This window comes from Pipistrellus hanaki, assembly GCF_964339955.1.
Source record: "Pipistrellus hanaki genome assembly, chromosome: 1".
NCBI classification, from domain to species: Eukaryota; Metazoa; Chordata; class Mammalia; order Chiroptera; family Vespertilionidae; genus Pipistrellus; species Pipistrellus hanaki.
The window spans coordinates 188,872,415-188,894,045 of NC_140503.1; the positions used below are offsets into that span (position 1 = coordinate 188,872,415).

The following is a 21,631-nucleotide window of genomic DNA, read 5'->3' on the forward strand; positions in this document are numbered from 1 at the left end:
CACAGTGCCTGCCTCACACGTAAAAGAAGTAAACAATCATTTAATAAGTAAGTGAATGAATGCTGTCCACATAGCTTGGGCATGACTGACAGTCATCATTTTATTTTTGTTGAGGATATTGTGGGTTTATATTTATCACACAGATTGGTAAATAAGAGAAAATAGCTTCAAATATAGATGAGGATAAGACCCCTTTGCTTCTCAAGATCATTTCTTTATCTTATTTATTTTGTTTTTTCATTTTATGTGCCTCAGGCATGAAACAGCTCTGGCCACCCACACAGGCATCAAGCTAGGATGAACTGACTGTACATCAGCTTCGCCCCTGACTGATATAAGAGCAACACCACCAACCAAATGTCTCCTTGCCCATTGCCAGGGGTTCATTTCTTTATTTTTATCTTGTTGAGAAGAAAGTTTGAAAGTGCTTATTTGAAAGTAGTTTTCTCAATGTCAAGTTACTTGAATTCTCAGTTCAAGGCCCCTTCTTCTTCTTCTTCTTCTTCTTCTTCTTCTTCTTCTTCTTCTTCTTCTTCTTCTTCTTCTTCTTCTTCTTCTTCTTTTCATACTTACTCAAAAGGAAGTATGAGGTCAATTGCATAAACTTAAAGTACCACAGAGATGAAACTTAAAGTAGGAAGAAACTTGCCATCAATGCGCTGGATGGGAACACGTGTGCCCTGTGAACAGACATGACAAAAACAGCCCTCCTTAAATTACTTTTAGCAATAGTGATGACATTCATTTTAACTTTGCCAGACTATTTCAAGACACCAAAAGGTGAGTATATAATTATAATTTATATTTTCTTTTTATTAATTTTAAAAGTGAGGACAGCCAAAGGTTATAGGAAATGTCTTCATTTCAGATACATGCTGCATGGGCGGAAGCTCTCTGTCTGAAAAGCTAATACAGGGAGACTGCAACTTCAATTGACTGTTACACAGCTCAGTAATCTTAGTCATAGCACTTAGTTATTGTAGAATACAATCATGAAATAAAAAAATGCAAAGGTAATTTAAAATTTGTGGCCAAGGTTTCAAACATTCAGCGTATAGTAATCTCATCACATGAATTTGCTATTTATTTATTTATTTTTATTGTTCAAAGTATTACACATAGTAGTAGTACATATATCTCCCTTTTTCATGATTTTGATTTTTAAAACATTTTCCTTCAAAACCAGTTTTAAGTATGCGTTTACATTCTGAAATTATTATCGACAGAGAAGGACATTTATTATGTTAAAATGGCTTGTCTTCCTTCCAACACAGCTATTTCACACAATAACTTACTATTGCTTTTTGAAAATCAAGAGTATTAGCTATTTCAAAATATAATTAGACTAAGATGGGTGTAAATTTAAGCAGGTATATGGGTGTGAATGTTTGTAACGAGAGAAAAATGGGACAACATGAACTCTGGATATTTCAGAAAATTGTGATGATTGCTGAAACCAAGCGTAGGAAAATAACTAGGTGTAAATTTAAACTATTTTTATATGTCAGTAAAATATTTGAAAACATGTTAATGTGGCTATTTGGATGATAACTGTGTTCTCTAGCATTTAATAATAAGAAAAAGGAAAAAGAAAATGATGTATAATATCATTGAAAGTTATATAAATTTGATTAAAATTAGAAAAAATCTTATAATAATTTGATTTGCTGTAGTAATTATTGTTGCATATAGGTAATGCTAAATAGACAGATAAAAAAAATTTTTTTTGTAAATAAATACCATGATCATGCAATTTTGTGAATGATTGAATTGTTCAAATTTATCTTGTTTTTCTGGCATTATGTTGCTTAGATTAAGCGTACTGTATATGTATATTTATTTTCCATTCTTTTTCCAGGTGGACAGCATAGTGGTTAGACAATCATATACTTTACAAAGTGTTTCCTCTGATATTTCCAGTACCCACCTGGCACCATACATAGTTATTAAATAGCACATATTTTTAATTCTTGATTTCACTTAATTCAAATATAAAAATAATAGTTAGAATTGGACTAGAGAGAACTATTTAAAATTTTAAGCTGTAGTGGGCTGAGAGTAAGCTCATTTAATAATTATCTAAGGTAGGCCATATAGGCATATCTAGCATCTCCAAAAAATCAGGTTGGATCTAATGAAAACTAGGTAATCAGCCTAAAAACGATTTAATGAACTACTTGCTAATTATTGCTTAATGTTTGTGAACTGATGGCAACCAACATCGATATAATTTTTGTTCTCTTGGTTTCCTAACCAAATATGTCAGCTCCCAAATACTACCTTCACTGCCTCCATCAACTCTAAAGAGCACTTCTCTTTTCCTGCTTCAAGAACAGCTCACATATTTCCTTGTACTCTTTGGGGTGATGAACTTATTTGAGAATTTTGTTTCAAAGGGACCCTCATTAGGGCCAATAAACAAAATGTTTGGAAAGCACCATCTTATCCTGATGTCATTTTCTGGTGGAAGGAATTTTGCACAGAGCCGCCATAAACAAACATTTCATCAGTAGGCAAAATGTTTTACATGTACAGTAGTATGTATTAAAAATATGTATTAAAAATAGTGTAATAATAATGTTTTATATCTTATACTGGTTTATGGATCCCCAGGAATAGTTCCTATCACCTCATTTATCCACAAGGGCATATAATTGTTTTGCTTTAAAAAAACTTTATTTTTAGTAATTTTTAAATCACAATAATACTCAATGTCTTATGAAATGAGTTGACTTGCTAGCTAATATAGTTCATACAACAAACTGGTAAAATTGCCTGCATAATAAGCTCGGAGTGTGCCATTAGTGCTAAAATTAACCTTCAGATCTTCCTGTATTGTCTCACCCTCTTTCTCAGTTACTTGTGTCTCTCTCCCCCCCCCCTTTTTTCTTATGTCCTATTCACTTTAATTTCTAAGATAAATATTATAAATGACTTTCGCTTATAAATTATTCACCGATACCCTGTCTTCGACACGTCAAGTGAATTAAAAAAGAATCTTAATGAGGAATAATGTATTCACGAGGCTTAATAGATTTGATTTGAAAATAACAAACCCTCCAAAGGTCTATGTTAAAAATAGAGAACTGTATTTGATCACTTTTCATCAGGAATGTATCCGAGTCTCTGAATTATCATTATTCAGAATATTCAAGTATCATAGTCATACGTAGAAGCTACTTATTCTAATTTCACCAAAGGAGAGGAACTTGAACGGTGTCGGGAGTTTTAATGAGTTTGCATTGGCAGGAGAGCTTATTTTAATACTTGAAAAGCAGCTTATGCTAAGATTCGGTAGATAACATAATGACTTGATAGTCTTATATTGCATAAAGATAATAGAGATATAAAAAGGAATGGATATATTTTGACTCAGAGCTTCTTGCAGTTAAGGGAGCTAGGTTTCTCTAAACAACAGACTTAATCAACCTACTTTTGTTGGGATAATGTTTTCAAGAGAGTGAGATCTGGTTAACTCATATCAATCTCAGCGATCTTTTATTTATTTTTTATTCATTCACTTATGAATACTGTTTACCTGTACTAGGAACCAGGGGCTGTGAAAATGAAAGGCAGGTCTTCCTTCAAGGAGGTTTCAGTCGGGAGGACTGACTGGTAAATAATGAAATGCGATACTGCCATTACTAGATGGCAACGTAAAAAGGTTCAGTGTGAACACAGTAAAAGTTGCCTCCGGGCCTGTCTTGGGGGAAGATGTTTCTTGCATTTTTGTTGCCATGGGAAATAACTCCCAGATTTCAAATGATCGCCCAATATTTCTCCTTACCTGCTTGCAGAAGCACTTTCTAAGAGAAGCAATTATTGATTTTCAAATAAAATGCACTCGTATAAATATCTCAGAAATTCTTGAAACCAGAGGTAGTAACGAGTAACGCAAGTGCATTCCTGATGGTTTGTCACAGTGTGGGACAGGAATAGGGCAGATGAAAACGCGTCAAACCTAATTGATTCTAGCTGTTTTGACGTCCTCACTAACTTTTAAGAGCCAAACTGACATAAACAATGTTTGCTGGCTTTAATTTCCTCTCCTATTTCACACTTCCGGATGGAAATGGTGGTATAAGGAGCAGTGGAGTTGAAGAAAACAAAGGATAAAGGAACTTTACATACTTAGGAACTCAAGGCTAACCCCTGAAGTATCTGAGCGTATGTACCACACATTATTTATGTCTGGGGTATAAAAAAGTGTTCATTAAAGCTATCCACAATGAATTTGCCTGAAAGTGTTATCCCACTTCTCAAAAATGGGCTCTTTAATTTCTTCTTATTGTCTGGTTTATTAAAAATTTAATTGTAACACCCCAAAAGGTTTGAGGAATAGTTTTGTGACTATTTACATTAAAAAAAATAGTTATATATGTACCAAGTAGTATACCAAGTACTTTTACATAAAATGTCCCATTTCAAGTCATTAAATATTTAAGCTCAGTCACAATGAAGCATCTTTCTCAAGAGACTATTCTGAAAATCTTCAGAAAGAAGGAATAGAACTTGATGGGTAATTTTATTTTGTTGTCAGATTTTACTTCTTCCTGAATTTTAAGAATATTTATAGGTTTTAAATGGCCAGTAATAGACACAGTATTTTTTCATATATATTTTAGACAATAAGTGCTGGGAAAAAAATACTGCTGAATATAATGCTTTTTCACTGATTTGGGAGGATTGGCCTCATTGTCTCATCTACTAGGTCAGCGTTTTTCAACCGCTGTTCCGCGGCACACTAGTGTCCCACGAGATGTTGCCTGGTGTGCCGTAGGTGCAGACAAGACAAGAATTTTATAATTTTTCACTATTTTGTTTACTTAATATTTCATAATAAAGTAATTATAAAATACTTTCTTTGTGTTTATTTGATTCCTATTCAAGAGAATTACTTTATATATAGTCAATATAGGCACAGAGTTAAATTTTTTAACATTTTCTAATGGTGGTGTGCCTCGTGATTTTTTTCATGAAACAAGTGTGCCTTTGCCCAAAAAAGGTTGAAAAACACTGTATTAGGTTACAATACCAACAACCCGGGATGGTTTTTAACTGCTTGTCTCATTGAATTGGGGGACAAATGCGCTCTCTCTCTCTCTCTCTCTCTCTCTCTCTCTCTCTCTCTCTCTCTTTCTCTCTCTCTCTCTTTCTCTTTTAGAATAGAAAAATGACTTTCTCTAAAACATGAATATGGTAATATATCTCCCCCTTGCACTGTTCTGTTTCTTTTCTTCATAGACCCATCACCTACATAATTTACTTATTTATTGTATATATATATATTTTTGTTGTCTGGTTTCTCTAAGTGGAATGCAAACTCAATGAAAATGAGGTTTCTGCCTGCTTTGTTCATATTTCAAGCACTTAGGACAGTATTTGCTGATTGAGTGAGTTTCCCAAGTCATATTGTAAAGCAACTAAAAAGTGAACATTGTTGAAGGAAGCATTTCTCGTCTGATCCTCACAACCGTCTTTTGATTTAGGCAGGCCAGGCATTACTATCCTCCTCTTACATGCTTGAAACACAAAATGTCATCACAAATCTAGAACTTTTAGATTGTGAAATTTATTTCACAGATTTTTTTTTTTACTTAAAAATAATGTATCAAAGCAACAAACGGAGAGACACACAACAGTATAGTGGTTACCAGAGGAAAATGGGAGTGGAGTGTTGCAAAGGGTAAAGGGGGTCAAATATATAGTGACAGAAGGAGACGTGACTTTGGGTGGTAAACACACAGTGCAATATACAGGTGATGTATCATAGAATTGTGCACTTGAAACATACATAATTTTATAGACCAATGCCATCCCAATAAATTTAATTAAAAATGATGTGTTTCTTTATCTTGAGTCATTTTTCTACCCTAAACTTTTCCCCTTACCCCTAGGAAATATTTCAAATTATTTCCCTCTAATGTTCTATGAATAAATCCATATCCTATCTAGACTCCCTTGTTCCTGACTTGGTTCACATGGTAGATGTCAACACATCATGGCCTTTTTCACCCTTTCTCACTCAGTATTACTAAAGAAGTATCAGCATTGAAGCCAAAATGGAAATACAATGGAGTTTTTGCTATTGAAATGGATAGTCTTTTGAATCTATGCCAATTGTTAACAGAGGCAGACCTGTGACCAAAGGAAAGGACATGTTAACCAATGTCTGTAAATCAAGCAGCAAAACCATACACTGTCTCCTCTCCTGACAGCTAATATTTTTAAATTGCTGAATACCCAATAATGATGCAAGATCTTTGGAAGCGATTGGCTATGCTTTGCTTTGCTCTGCTTTTGAAAGACATAACTTACATGTAATAAAATGGAAAAGATCTTCAATGCTCAGATCCATGAATTTTGACAGTGGTATGCACCTATGTAACTGCCATCCCCATATAAATAATGGATTTTCAACACTCCCAGAGAGATTCTGTCTTCCTTTTCCTGTCAAATTTCCACCCACCTCCAAGGCAACTTTCTGACCTGTGTCATCATAGTATAGTTTTGTGCTTTCTTATGCTTCATATAAATGGAATCATCACACAGTATCTATTTTTGGTCTGGCTTCTTTAGGTTAGCATAATATTTTAAGGTTCATCCATGTTACTGAGTATACCAATAGTTCCTTTGCTAAGTAGCCCATTGTATAAATGCACTAAATTTGTCTATTCGTCCATTGGCTTGTTTCCAGTTTGTGGCTATTATAAATATGCTATTATGAACATTCTTGTACAAGTTTTTGTATGAACATATGTTTTCATTTGTATGAGGAAACTAAATAGTAGTAGAATACCTGAGTATTTTTAATTTTATAATAAATCACTAAATGCTTCTCAAAAATGGTTGCACTTAGTTACGTTTCTAGTGGAAAAAATTCTTATTTTTCCTAGTGTGCATTTAATATTCTGGAGCAATAACTCAAAAATATGTATTGTCTGAAATAATCCATGCTTCTTCCAAAGTTCCCTGTTAACTATTTAACAGAGCAATAGCTCAGGTAGTGGGGAAATATGATGACTTGACACAGAGTAGTTTTTGGAGCTCTTATCATCTGTCAAGCAGTGAAGGTTTTATTATAAATTCTCACATATTTTTGAAGGTCAACAGAGAGTTGAGACTTCTCTTTTTATAGCCCTACCTTGAAAAACATTCCTAGCACACAAAAAGTAAAATGTGAGTTAAAACATATTCAAAAATTAAAAAAATACGTAGTTGAACTGATAAGAAAACTTCTCAAAGGGGAAAAATGACTAAAAATTATAAACCCAGATGGGTAAGCAACAGTGAACAAATTGGCCACTTCAGGGGCATCTACCAATTCCTGGTGGCCTAGAGTCTCAGTGTCATGGGGCCATATGTGGGGAACAGGGATACTAAAAGGTGATTGAAAGGATTATTTCCAGTTTTGCGTTATTATAAATACAAAAGCTGCCATGAAAAATCATTTTCAGGTATTTGTGTGAACATGAGTTTTTATTTCTCTTGTGTATATTCCTAGGAGTAGAATTGTTGGGTGATATGCTAAGTGTATATTTAATTTAAATAAGATGAAAATCTGTTTTCCAAAGTGGTTGGACTGTTGTACAGTCCCACCATGTATGAGCATTATAGTTCATAGCAGCATTATTCAGAAGAGCAAAAAATAGAAACACCCAAATGTTTATGGTCAGAGAATGAATAAATTGTGATACATTCATTCAAATGAACACTACAAAGAATGAACTATAGCAACATGACTAAGACATATTAAGCAGAAAAAGCAAGTCAAAGATAATACATATACCATATTCCATATATGTGTAAATATCTCTAAAATATGCTAAAAAGCAATGTTATTTGGAATATATACCTTTTTGAAAAGCACTAAGATAAAGCAAAGGGGTGGCACACACAAAATTCATGATAGTGGTTAACCTCTGGGAAAGAAGTTGTGTGTAGGGATGGGAATGGTAGGGTGCCTCAAAGGCATTGGTAATATCCTGTTTCTTAATCTGTGTGATAGATACACGGTGTTTATTTTTATTATGATTTAACTGGCACAATACATTTTATATATGCTTATATATGATTTGTTATAATAAAAGTTAAAAAAGAAAATAACTTTCACAGCTTCACCAGGATGTGCCCAAAAGAAAATAAAGATTGTCCATGTTTCTTTAAAAAGAAAAAGAAAAAAAAAACTGACCTGGGCATTTGTCCTATACAGTAATGTGTTTTCCTGATACTATTTAGCATTCTGTATACTTACTCTGAGAGATGGCAGTCCTAGTAGTGGAGTAATTCTGGTATGCATTTCTATCTTTGGGAGTGAGGATTTAGATGCCTGGTTCCCAGCAACAGTAATGGCAGTAGTTAAAATAATAAATCCTTGTTTATGGTGATGAAATTATAGCCCATCTGATAACAAAAAGATTGAGTAGAATTTGTTTATTTCTTTAAAAATATACCAGAGAAGGATATGTCCTTTACTTATTTTCCAACTGAATTATTTAAATCCAAGGTTTAAAAAACATCATAAAATGACCTTGTAGCCAAATGTGAATTCTATGAAGCCCAGTTGGTCTCTTATTGAATAAGACTGCAATATTGACAGAACAATTTCTCTCTCTCCCTTCTAGTTCATACCATAAAACTATAAATTCAAAACGTTGAAAATTTCATGAGTTGAAAGATTCCAGTGAGGAAAGTAGAAAGATGGCAAGAAATAAGTTTTTCGTGTATTTGGCTAACACAAAAAAAGCTAGAGTGCTATCAGATAGTCATTTCTATCTCCCTCCTGGGACACTGTTACTGAAGACAATGTTTCAAAAAAAAAATTAGTTCCTATTTGATTACATCTTTGTTTATAAATAAGTTATAAAATTGTATAGTTGAGTATATAATCCTTTCCCCAAAAAAATTTTTATTGCAACTCACGTATGAAATGTGTTTGTAGCTTCCATGTGAATTATCATGGAGGCAATTTCAAATGCATAAGATAATGAGCCTTTTTATTTATTACATAATAAAAATATCATCATCAGTAATGAAACACTTATGAATTAATATTAAAGTACAAATTCCAGAAGCAAAATAAAATTTTAATATTAATCACTAGCTTCATTTTCTTTTAAGTTAGAACCAAGATGTATGACTAGAAGTAATAATTCTAAAAAAATGGAGTAATTCTTCTATTGTACTCCACATTATTTAGAAAATTTTAAAAAGATAATATTCTGCCGGGACCGGTTTGGCTCAGTGGATAGAGCGTCGGCCTGCGGACTGAAAGGTCCCGGGTTCGATTACGGTCAAGGGCATGTACCTTGGTTGAGGGCACATCCCCAGTAGGGGGTGTGCAAGAGGCAGCTGATCGATGATTCTCTCTCATCGATGTTTCTAACACTCTGTCCCTCTCAATTCCTCTCTGTGTAAAATCAATAAAATATATTTAAAAAAAAAATAAAAAAAATAAAAAGATAATATTCTGCCCTATATGATTATATGAAATATAGTTAAAGACATATAATGGTGGAATTGAGCATGTTATTATTTTCTTATACTGGCAAATGAGAGTCAGATGGGAATATCTGAAAGAGAGGTTATCTATTTCTTATTTGAGCACTACTGCCAAGCTAAGTGGGGATTTCTGATTTTTATATAGTGAGCTTTAATTACTTGTGCAAATTATATCAAAGACAATTCTACCCTAAATGAAGGATGAATTTTTAATTTTTACTTTGGAACATGGGTTTGACTTTTAAATAATATACATTTGTACAAATTTCATAAGTGTTTTCCTATGTACTATACCACTTGATGCTACCATAACCCCATGAGGCTAGCAGAATCTAGAGTTATTATCTCCATTTTGCTGATGAGAAAATGAGACTCGTGGAGATTAAATTGTTCGGGTATCTTGGCTAATGACTGATAAAGCACTAGAGTCTTTCCCTCTTTTCTTTTGAATTTGACCTCCCCCCCTCCCCCCCCCCCCCCTATTTATACCACCATTTTCATATCAGATGTTTGTCTTCAAACAAAAATACCAATTATGTCACCCTGTGAAGTTTCATCGTTGGAGGTTCAGGCAGGTTGAATAATGGCCACCCAAACATATTAGGTGTTAAAAACTAGGATCTCTGAATGCTACCTTATAAGGAAAAAGGGTCTTTACCGATGAGACTAATTAAGGATCTTGAGATGGGGAGACGATCCTGCATTATCCAAGTGAACCCTAATCCAACCCTCTGCCCACTATAAGAGAGAGGCACAGGGAGATTTGGCCCAGACAGAAGAGTCGAAGACAGACAGGGAAGGCAATGCGACCACACGGGCTGAGTTTGAAGCGGTACAGCTGCAAGCCAAGGAATGCCACAGTCACCAAAAGCTGGAAGAGGGACAAGGAACAGATTCATCCCTAGGACCTTCAGGGGAGTGTGTCCTTGTAGATACCTAGACTTCAGACCAGTATAACTGGTGTTAACCTTCTGGCCTTTAGAACTGTAAGAGAATGGATTTCTTATGTTAAGCCACCCAGGTTTGGTAAAGCGTTACACAGCCCTTGGAAACTAATAGAGATTCTAGACTGTTCATGTTTTCCATTCCCTATTCAACTTCATGCCATTGACTTGAACCTCCAGTGTAGAACAGATGAATTCAGAGGAACCTAAGGCTTGTCCATTAGAACTTTTCCAGAGAGAGAGTGATTAAAATGATAAGGTTTGCAAGCACTTTGTTACAAGGACTGTTTGCTGAAAATTAATGGGGAATGTTGATAACTTAAAAAAATATTTCTTTATTGATTTCATAGAGGAAGAAAGAAGGAGATAGAAACATCAATGATGAGAGAGAATCATTGATCGGCTGCCTCCTGCACACATCCCCATTGGGGATCGAGCTGCAATCCAGGCATGTGCCCTTTGCCTGAATCGAACCTGGGACCCTTCAGTCTGCAGGGTGATGCTCTATCCACTGAGCCAAGCCAACTAGGGCTGTTGATAACTTTTAATAAGAAATGTTTAAATGGAGTAGCTATTGTTAATTCATGTAAAAACAAAATCTTGTCACTGGTAAGCTGAAATGTACTGAATCTGCCTAAGAAAATTTGGGAGCTATTACTGTGTATTTATTTGAAAAATTCAAACTTTCACAGTAACAAAAGTTTTTTGTTTTCCTTTATAGGAAACATTTTGGAGCTATCATGTCTCAAAGTGTGTTTACCACCTAATCTTACCTATTCATTCTCTTCCTTAAATTTTTCTGTTGTGACTTTTCTGCAACGAGTAAGGGAAACTCAGACTCTGATGGAAATTTTTCTAAATCACTCCAACGTTCAAAACTTCACCAGGATATGCCATAACATCACAAGTGAATTTAAAATGTGTTTGGTTTGTGAGTCCAAAGGAAACATGGATTTTATTTCTCAGGAACAAACATCAAAAGGTAAATTCAAAGGGAAAGTGAGAATAAAATGTATCAAGGATAGATGACCATATTCTATTAAAAAATGTGTTAATAATATATTCACATTTTAAGTTCCTGGAGTGGCCCTTGATGATTGACTTGGAGGGCTTTGAGATATTAATTGTTCTTGGTTTACTTTGATTTATCAAAAAGAAAATATCTCTTCAAAATATCGATGCCACTGTCATTCACAAAGACTGGATGGTTAAATAATCATTTAACATGCTTTTTTCAAAGATACTGAATTTAAATAAATGGATTTTAAAATCTGAGTTAGAAATTCTAAATAAACTTGTAGGTTCTCATAGTAAAAAAAAATTATACTTTGATTCTTCAAGGAGTCATTGAATTCTTGATACATTTATAACTCTTCCTGCTTAACATTTATCAACCACATATGAGCTGTTTCTTTACTTGTCTAACTATCCAGTGAGCCTGTTGATGGCAAGGTCTTTGTCTTTGTTCACTAGTGTATTTTTATATCTTAGCCTAATGTCTGACATTTGGCACTCAATAAGTATTTATTTAATGAATGAGCAAATACAAAATAACTACCGGTACATATTACCTGTAGTGTCTAATTGAACCTTACATTTACTATGTAATCAATATATATTTTTAGTTAAATTCTATTAATTTGAATCATTGAGAAATTAAATAATTCACTTATAATCACAAATATATTGGTTGCCTCAAGCCTAAGCATAAAAATGATTGCTTATGCCAATTTAGCAGGATTGCTTTTTATTTGTTTTATATTGGCATTTCCCCATTCATTAGAAATAGGAACAAGAGGGGAAGGATGAGGGGACATCTGCAATAATGCCAACAATAAACATTGACTTTTGATGAAGTACAATAAACATGTCTTCTTCTGAGTTCTTATTCAAGTAGTGCTATAACTATTGCATAGCTTTGGGTCAAATCACCAGGAAGCAAAATGGGGAAATACCTTTATGATGTCAAAGAAGTAGAAAATGTTTCAAGGGTTGGTAGCTCACAGGTGCTACTTCTCTGCCTCTTTGAAAAGTGAAAACAGTGCATTGACAAATTCTCTTAGTTGCTACAGCTGTGTAACAAATCATTCCAAAACTCAGTGTCTTAAAACAACAGCAATCTTCCTTCTTTCTTTCCTTCCTTCCTTCCTTCCTTCCTTCCTTCCTTCCTTCCTTCCTTCCTTCCTTCCTTCCTTCCTTCCTTCCCTCCTCCTCCTCCTCCTCCTCCTCCTCCTCCTCCTCCTCCTCCTCCTCCTCCTTCTCCTCCTCCTCCTCCTCTTTTTCCTCCTCCTTCTCTTTCTCTTCCTCCTCCTCCTTCTCCTCTTCATCTTCTTCCTCCTCCTCTACCTCTTCCTTTTTGGTGGGCCAGGGATTCAGAATGGGCATAACTGGGCATTTCTGGCTAGGAGCATTTCATTCTGTTGGGTAAGACAGTGGCAAGCTAAAGCAGAGGGGCTGAGCAGCTAGAGACAGGTGGGCATTTCTCTCTTCAGGCTTTTTATCAGAGTTTTCCATGTGGCCTTTCCCTGTGGGCTAGTTTGGGTTTCCTCACAGCATGATGACCTTAGGTTGTTGAACTGGTACATACTGGTTCAAGGCCCCAATATTATGTTCCAGGCAATAAGGTAGATATTGCTTCACCTTTTCTGGCTTTGCCCTGAAGGGTCTCTTCCTCTGAATTTGGTTGGTTACACTTGTCACAAACTCTCCCACCCAGATTCAAGGTGAAAGGTATTAGACTCTACCTATTGATGGTGCAGTGGTAAAATTTTAAGTTAACATGTATATTATGGGCTGAATTGTGTTGAAGTCCTACCCCCCAGTATCTCAGAATGTGATATTTGAAAATAGGGTTGTTCCAGATGTAATTAGTTAAAACGAGGTTAATAGGGTGGATCAGGGACCAATATGACTAGTGTCCTTATAAAACGGGGAACAGACAGGCAAATAGATAGAGCGCCATGTGGAAACAAAGGCAGAGATTGGGGTGATGCTTTTTAAGCCAAGGAATGCTAAGGTTGCCAGTAACCACCAGAAGCCCGAAGAGTGGCTTGGCACAGATCTTACCCATTTAACTCTCAGAAAGAAGCCACTTGGCCAACACCTTAATCTGGGAAGTCTAGCCTCTAAAATTATGAGACAATAAACATCTGTTGCATAAATCTTTCAGTTTATGGTGCCTTGTGATGGCAGCCCTTTAGAACTAGTGTAATGTGGGATGAGAAATATTGTTGTGACAATTTTGAAAAATAAAATCTGTTCCACAGGTTGTCAGAGAAATATCCGTGTTTTCTTTCAGGTGCTCTGATTCTCTTTCAATCTTACTGACCCTTGCGTTTCATAATCTTAAAAAATTTGTAGTGCAGGCAACTTCTTGTTTCTACTAATATATACAGTAGATTTAGTTTTAAATTGTTTTCTTACTAGGTATTACTATTTTGTGAATAACATTTTTCTAATTTCTTTTTAGTTCTTATCATGAGAGGATCCATGGAAGTGAAGGCAAATTATCTTCTTTCACCTTGTCGACAGTTTAACCTCTCTGTAGCTCCTGCAGTTGACCACTTGGAGGAATATAACTTTACCTGTAATCCAAAACCAGCCACTAGAAGCTCAGCAGTTATGGAGGAAGAGCCAACCAAGGAAAAGTCTATGAACCATACTTGTGGAATTATGAATTACTCAAATAATTGTGTACACGTTTCTTTGCATGTAGAAATGGATGCAAAAAGTAAGTTTTAAAGGAAATTAGAGGGAAAAGAGAAATTATATAAGGGCTATCACATTAACTTCACCGAAAGTAAAATCATTGAAGAATAATTTTATTGATGAAATAATATGGCTAGAAAAATGTTAGCTCTTTTATCTGTTCCCCCCCCCCCCAAAAAAAAGTGATATTTATGGGACCCACCCTACCAGGAGGCAGAAGAAGGATTTAGTGATTTGAGGGTCACTAGAAAGACCCTCTGCTCTAGAAAAAGTCTGAACATGCCTATTAGCTGTGCTTGAAGTAATACTACCACACTTGGGTATGCAAGGGTGAGATTTATTTTAAAATGTAAAATCCATGTACATTGTGACATGCTATTAACATCTTACTTTGAATTGATTTAACATGTCCTCTTAGAGCCGAGAACCAGGCCTGCATTAAATGATTTTTTTTTTTTTATGATTAAGGTATCACATATGTGCCCTTATCCTCCCATTCCCCCTCCCCTCATCCCCTCACCCCCTGGTGTCTGTGTCCATTGGTTAGGCTTACATGCATGCATACACGTCCTTTGGTTGATCTCTCCCCCTCACCATAGCTAAGTGGGATTTTTGATGTGAAGCAGAGAAGATGGCGGGATGCAGATTCAGCACTTTGGTTACTGGAGGAGTTGGGGGGCCTGTAGGAGCCCAAAGACAAAACTTACACATATCTTAGTTCTGCTTAAGGCTGACTAACTTCCTACTCACCCTCTTCTGATTGACCACAATTGATCCTTTTACTAAGCACTGTGCCCTCAGTTAGCCACAAAACCTACTCCTGAAGAGCATTTTAGGATCTAACCATTTAATGAGTGCCTGCTGTATGCCAAGCAGCCTTCGAGGCATTGGGGACACAAAGGGAGATGAAGGTAAAGCAATCAAGAAGGTCATTCAGTGCGACAGGTGCTATGCTAGAGTCATCTGCTGTGCGTTTGGGTGTCCCCGATGTCTGGGAGCCTTTCAGACGCCTTTAGAATGGTTTTCTAAAGTGTTATTTTTGAGGCAACTGTTTTAAAAATATTTATTTTAAAGCAAACACAAATATATACTGTGTGTGCATTTTGAAAGTAAAATACATGATTCCAGAGAAATTTCTCCTGTGAGTTAGTTTGCCCAGGAATCTACAGCTTCTGCAGTTAGTGCGTATTTCAAGGAGTGTGTTTTGTGGGGGTGGGGGGAAGAGGGGAGAGGGTAGGAGAAAGTCCATACCTTTTAGTTCAGGTGTGAGGTTGGAAGGTAAGTTTTGGAAAGGCTGCATAGGAAAGGTGACTATTATGAAATCTGAAAGATAAAGAGGTATGGATTATAAATACTAAAACATTTACGTATTTCAATGTACATTTATGTATCAATTTAATTACTTAATGCTTTAAAACATAAAGGAAAAATAAACATTTCTATTATGATTTTAAGAGGATTAATTTTTGTGTTAAAGTAAAAATCTATAAATCTAGTCAGAGTGAAATGATAGCTAATTTTTTTTGGGGGGGTGTCCATAATTCAGAAAGATTATAGGGGTGCATAAATAGGTGGTTTTATATTCTGGAAAAACGATATCCGTCTTGCCATGTGTAGAAGATTAAGAAATTATTCGTATTTTACTCTGCTGTGCAAAGACTAATGTGATCTTCTTTAAAAGCCCAATCCATCAGGGAATGAGACGAAATTTAGTCCAATTTGGTAAAGTTACTCTGAAACAATAATTTAAACCGTCTCTTTAGGTTTTTTCAGATTCTCGTTTGTTACCCTTGGCTCTCTCCCAGGTGGCTGCAGGGATGCAGGGAAGGTGTGTGGCATGGGCTGTGGGGGAACATCCCTCTGTGTTCACACTGATGCTGTGCTCCCATGGTGGGTGGGCTGGCTGGCTTGGCCTCAACTGTGCACATTCTGCTCTTGCAATGTAACTTTGATGAATGCATGGTTCTTTTTCTTCTTAATGGCTCGACCACTGCCCAGGGACACCTGGTGGTTGGACCCATCTTGGCTTTTGCTGGCACTAACAATCTTCTATTCCTTTTTTTAAAAAGGGGGGGGGGGATGAGAGAGAGAGAGAGAGAGAGAGAGAGAGAGAGAGAGAGAGAGAGATCAGTGATAGAGAATCATTGATCGGCTGCCTTCTGCATGCCACCTACTGGATATCGAGCCCACAACCTGGGCATGTGTCCTGACTAGGAATCAAACCATGACCTCCTGGTTCATAAGTCTATGCTGAGCCACTGAGCCACGCAGGCTGGGCTGACTACATACTTTTATCTTGCTGAGTGAGAAATGCAAGTTTGGCAGCTGTCATGGAATGATATTGGGGAGGCCAAGCACTATGTCATCCCAGTCAATTATGACTTTTCTTCATTCAGCTTCCTCTTTAAATAACTGTTGACTGCTTGAGGGAGGGTCCTGTGAAAGGGATACCCAGATCATGAGCACACAGGGCAGTCATCCAAGGGTATACACAAGTTATATATCTTGCTAGGTTGAATAAATATTAGCTGTGTTATGTGTGCAAGGACGAGGGTCCAGAGGATGGCTTAGAAAGTCAGTACAGTTGTGTCTTGCACATGATGAGGTTGCCTTTGTTTAAGTCTCTGATTCCTGGGTCGGCTGGCCAGTGTGTCTGTACGGAACCAAAGGAGATCGTGCTAAACTCTTGCTGGATGGTGACTGTCCTCCCCATGTGGCTTCACTGTCATTTGAAGAACCAGTATTTACCTATATCTTCATTCAGTTTAGGCTTGGATAACTGCATGTTTAATTAATGCACATTCTTGATTTGATCATCGCCTTGAGAACTGGTATGAAAAGGGGAGTCTGATTATTCATCCGCCAAGGCTGCTTTCACCTCCTATGCTTCAGCCCAGCCCTTTCTCTTTATCTGTCTTTATCTTTCTTCCTCATCCTCCTCATCCTCAATGCATCTTTGTTGATTTCAGGATATAATTTTTGGCTGCTTGGCTATGTCCTGGTCTTAACCTAGTGATAGAAATGACAGTGAAACTTACACGAGCATAACCTGTAAGAAATTAACCCTAGAATTTCAGAACTAAATGGATCTCTGGAAGCCACCTGATCAAATTTCCTCCTTTAGTACATCATGGAAGTATTCAGGAGAGCAAATGACCCATAAAGTGATGTTATGTACTACTTAGCTTTTTAGTTAAGGGCAGACTACATAATAGAACCCAGCTGCAGCACCACATAACCTCTTGTGTATTGTGTCCTTTTATTGTATTTTTATAGTATTTTTTTTCTTTGCAGATTTCTTTTGTCCCATGAAGATCACTTGGTATGTGTTAGTAATATTAGTTTTTATACTTGTATTTTTGCTCACCCTCATTAAAGTCCATCAGCAAGGGCAGAAGTGGCAGAGTAAGTACTGAGAAATAAATCCATCATTTGATATAATCCATTTAGTTTCAAGGGATTCCTAATCTTATCCATAGGTGTTTTTTTTTTTTTTTTTTTTTTTTTTGTTTGTTTGTTTTTGTTTTAGTTCAATTTACCAGTTACTGGGCACCTACTGTGTGTTAGTGGCGATTCAATAGGGAGTGGTGATAAAGAATGTTAGCATTGGAGCTCTAAGTTAAGGTGATGAGTGGGGAGGTGGGGTAGGGTGGATCTTTAATGAGTGTGAGTGTGTCCGTAGATTTTTGGCTGGGCTGAGCTAAAATGTGGAACTGGAAATCAAGACAGTGGGGATGATACTAACCTATTTAATAACTAATAACCACCCTATCAGGGTGGACACTGAATGTGAACTATTGTCATAGCCCTACTGTTGTGTACCCATGCATATATCTGCCCTGCTGATGGGTATCCATCCATATACTGCCTCTATGAGTGCGTGCCCATGAATATACTTGCTTAATATCAGGCCTGATCAAAAGTAGTGGTCTCTTAAAGACAAGAGAAAAATGTGTCAGTGTGAGACTAGTCCTTGGAGATAGGTGGACACGTTAGAATCCTAGTACTACCGCTCATTCGTTATGTGACTTTGAGGAAGTTGCTTACTGTATCTGAGTGTTTTTTCCTCTGTAAAACAAGGCTAGTCACCATTACCACACAGGGCTGAAGTAAGCATTGGACGGAAGAGATTGCATAAGAAACTTAACACAAAGTTGAGCATGGCAACGCTCAATCAACAAAAGCTGTTTATTGTGCTGTTTGTATTATTTCCCAAGGCTCTTATGTTCTTTACCAGGCAAGGCTGCTAGTCATTTCAGTAGCCAAACAAATGGTTGCCTCTAGGCTTGAGTGCAAGTGCCATTAATTCTTTCGACTTAAATATTTGTTGCTGATATTTCTGAGAGCACTTTCATATCAAGTCTTGTTACTGATACCTTATATGGAAAACCCCTAATGCATTGATTAATGATCATAATATTGTATATTTGTACAGTAACATTCTCACAAGATTTTCACTAGATTCTCAAAGCATGGAAACAGGGTATGTGCTATTATTTTTATTTTTATTTTTTAAAAAAAACAACATGCCAAAACCGGTTTGGCTCAGTGGATAGAGCGTCGGTCTGCGGACTGAGGGGTCCCAGGTTCAATTCTAGTCAAGGGCATGTACATTGGTTCCGGGCACATCCCCAGTAGGGACTGTGCAGGAGGCAGCTAGTCGATGTTTCTCTCTCATCGATGTTTCTAGCTCTCTATCCCTCTCTCTTCCTCTCTGTAAAAAAAATAATAAAAAAAAGAGTAATTGAGTGTTGTTGCAGTGTTGAGATTTAAAAAACAAAACAAAACAAAACAAAACAACAACAACAACAATGACCCTGAGCCTCAGGGATATCAAGTGTTCTGTCCAGAGTTATATAACTAATAAAATATCAGCATTAAGACTCAGGACCTTTCTAGTTTTGAAAATTATATTATTTTAAATAAATGCATGTTATGGCAAATAGTGCTTAGTTTTGAGTTTTTAAAGTATATTTTTTCCATATAATAGCATACTAAAAAGAGAGACAGAAACCAGCCACGTCACCTCCCTGGGCCTCAGAAAGAAAATGGGTCTAGAAAGAGACAAATAGTGGGGATTGACATTGAGTTCTTTTTTTTTTTTTAAATATATTTTTATTTATTTTTTACAGAGAGGAAGGGAGAGGGATAGAGAATTAGAAACATCAATGAGAGAGAAACATCGATCAACTTCCTCCTGCACTCCCCCCACCCCCCCTGAGGATATGCCTTTGACCGGAATCGAACCTGGGACCCTTCAGTCTGCAGGCTGATGCTCTATCCACTGAGCCAAACCGGTTTTGGCAACATTGAGTTCTTATGAACATCGACCCACATGACAAGCTTACTAGCTTTTAAAGGCTTGCTTTATAAACCCAAGCATATACAGTAATAAAAAGTCACATCATTTAGGATATTAAATATCAAATAATAAGATATTTTGTATATGATATCTATGTATTATAATATTATAAATAAAGTAACATTCTATACACAAGAGCTGGGTTTTTCATTAGGGAGATGGCATATAGCATTTACGGCAGCGGAGAAGCCACTGGTTTTAGAAAGAACCTGCATTTGTTCATGAAAAAACAACTTCAGAAAAAGCTCTTTATGTCTCACCATTCCACGCCCTGTTGTGAATGGCCCATTTTCCCTGGTAATCCTTGGACTCAACACGGGGAATATATTTTAAGAATGCGCTTGGTTACCATCTAAATATTTCATTTCTTTTCTTGGAACAGGTCATAAATACAAACCTTCATCTGTTCCCTTAAGAAGAAGTGATTCTGAGAAACCCCGAACACTGGAAATGCAAGTAATTTCAGGTGAGCTCTGTGACATGCAAACAGAACACTGCTCAGCGAATTCCAAAACTTCACCCTTCCCATGTTCACTCAAGGTCACGAGATCGGAGCTCGTTTAAATTAGCCTTGTATCTGGAAGAAAGGAATGATGGGCAAATGATATCTAGTTTAATATGTCTTATTCTCAGGGGACAGTCACAATCAAAACCACCTCCTTAAATAATGGCAAGTTTGCTCAGTTGGCAAGAAGAAATGCATGTGGGTAGGCAGAGGAGGAAAAGCAATCGGGAACAAGCCTGGGATTTATTTTTAAATGAGACAAGATACCATTAGTTCTCAGAACTGCAAGAAGTAATTGCAGAGTGGGCCTGGCTCTTGCCGGAGCCTTTACGTAGCGGAGTGTGTCGTTGTGCAGAGAGCTTCTAATGGCCCCAATTAAAAAGAACCCTGTCCTCTCCCGAGGAATGGAAGTGGAGCGAGGGAATCCTCATTAGAGCAGCAAGGGGGCTGTTCGCACAGACACTGTCGTGCCACCTCCTTCTTCAAACTGGGAAGCTTCCTTCTGAATTCAAGCTGTCAAATCACATTGGAAAGGAAGAGGCAGACTATGACAGGGGCAAAGGGCTCTTCGTCAGGGAGAGATAATATCCTCGCATCACTGAAAACCACAGAATTACGAGTTATATAACTGTATCTCCCCGTGCACAGCCAGGGAGCAGACTTCTTCGTGCTTTGTGAGAAGTTACATAAGGAAACCTCATGTCTGGTGTGTAAAACCGTTTTCAGAACTGAAAGGGAATGGAACAAATCCTGGCGCACCCCCCCCCCCCCCCCCCCGCACCTGTAGCCACGTGGAGGTTTGCACAGCAGCTCACTGGGGACTGTGCTCCTGAGGTGATCTCAGCTATTTAAGTTAGCAGGCACCCAGCCCCCTAGCTGGAGGAAAAATTGGACTGGGTGCACCTGAAGAGCTCACTTTTATTTTAATTAATTAATTAACTAATTAATTAAACATTTTACTGATTTCAGAGAGGAAGGGAGAGGGAGAGAGAGAGAGATAGAATCATCAACGATGAGAGAGAATCACTGACCGGCTGCCTCCTGCACATCCACACGCTGGAGATGGAGCCCGCAACCTGGGCATGTGCCCTGACCGGGAATCAAACCATGACCTCCTGGTTCGTAGTTCGATGCTCAACCACTGAGCCATGTCAGCTGGGCCAAAAGAGCTCACTTTAAAAATATGTACATATTTTCTAATCTCAGCATTAGGAGTAAAATTATTAACCTACTAGAGGCCCAGTGTATGGACTCGTGCACATTGAAATTAATTAGAAGGTGGCCAGTGGGGAAGGACTGGGTGAGATGGGCTGGACCCGCCCTGAACCCAACCTCTCATGATCTTTCCCTGGCCAGCGTATCTGGGGCGGTGCACTGGGGCTCGAAGGGCATCTGTAGAGTGAGCGGGGTCCCTCTGGTAGGTGGGGTCCCTTGGCCTGGCCCCTCAGCCTGGCCTGCGGAGATTGGGCTGAAACTGGCAGTCTGACATGCCCTGAGGGGTCCCAGAGTTCTAGAGGGCACTCTGCAAAGTTGCTGTCTCTTGGTAGCTCCTGCATTGAGCATCTGCCCCCTGGGGGTCAGGGCTCATCATAGCCACCTGCTGGCCAGTCG

General features: G+C 37.3%; 1 protein-coding gene across 1 annotated transcript in view; it reads left to right on the top strand.

The window, feature by feature from the left end:
- Nucleotides 1-659: 659 nt before the first annotated feature.
- The window catches only part of TMEM156 (transmembrane protein 156), a gene marked incomplete at its 3' end in the record, with an annotated part of 34,393 nt that continues 13,421 nt past the window's right edge, over nt 660-21,631 (top strand). Inside the window, exons 1-5 of the mRNA XM_084881347.1 lie at nt 660-780; nt 11,167-11,427; nt 13,915-14,175; nt 17,448-17,558; nt 19,898-19,981. Coding sequence (XP_084737473.1) covers nt 693-780; nt 11,167-11,427; nt 13,915-14,175; nt 17,448-17,558; nt 19,898-19,981 — 805 coding nt within the window. The 5' untranslated portion in view covers nt 660-692. The remainder of the gene's footprint in view (nt 781-11,166; nt 11,428-13,914; nt 14,176-17,447; nt 17,559-19,897; nt 19,982-21,631) is intronic.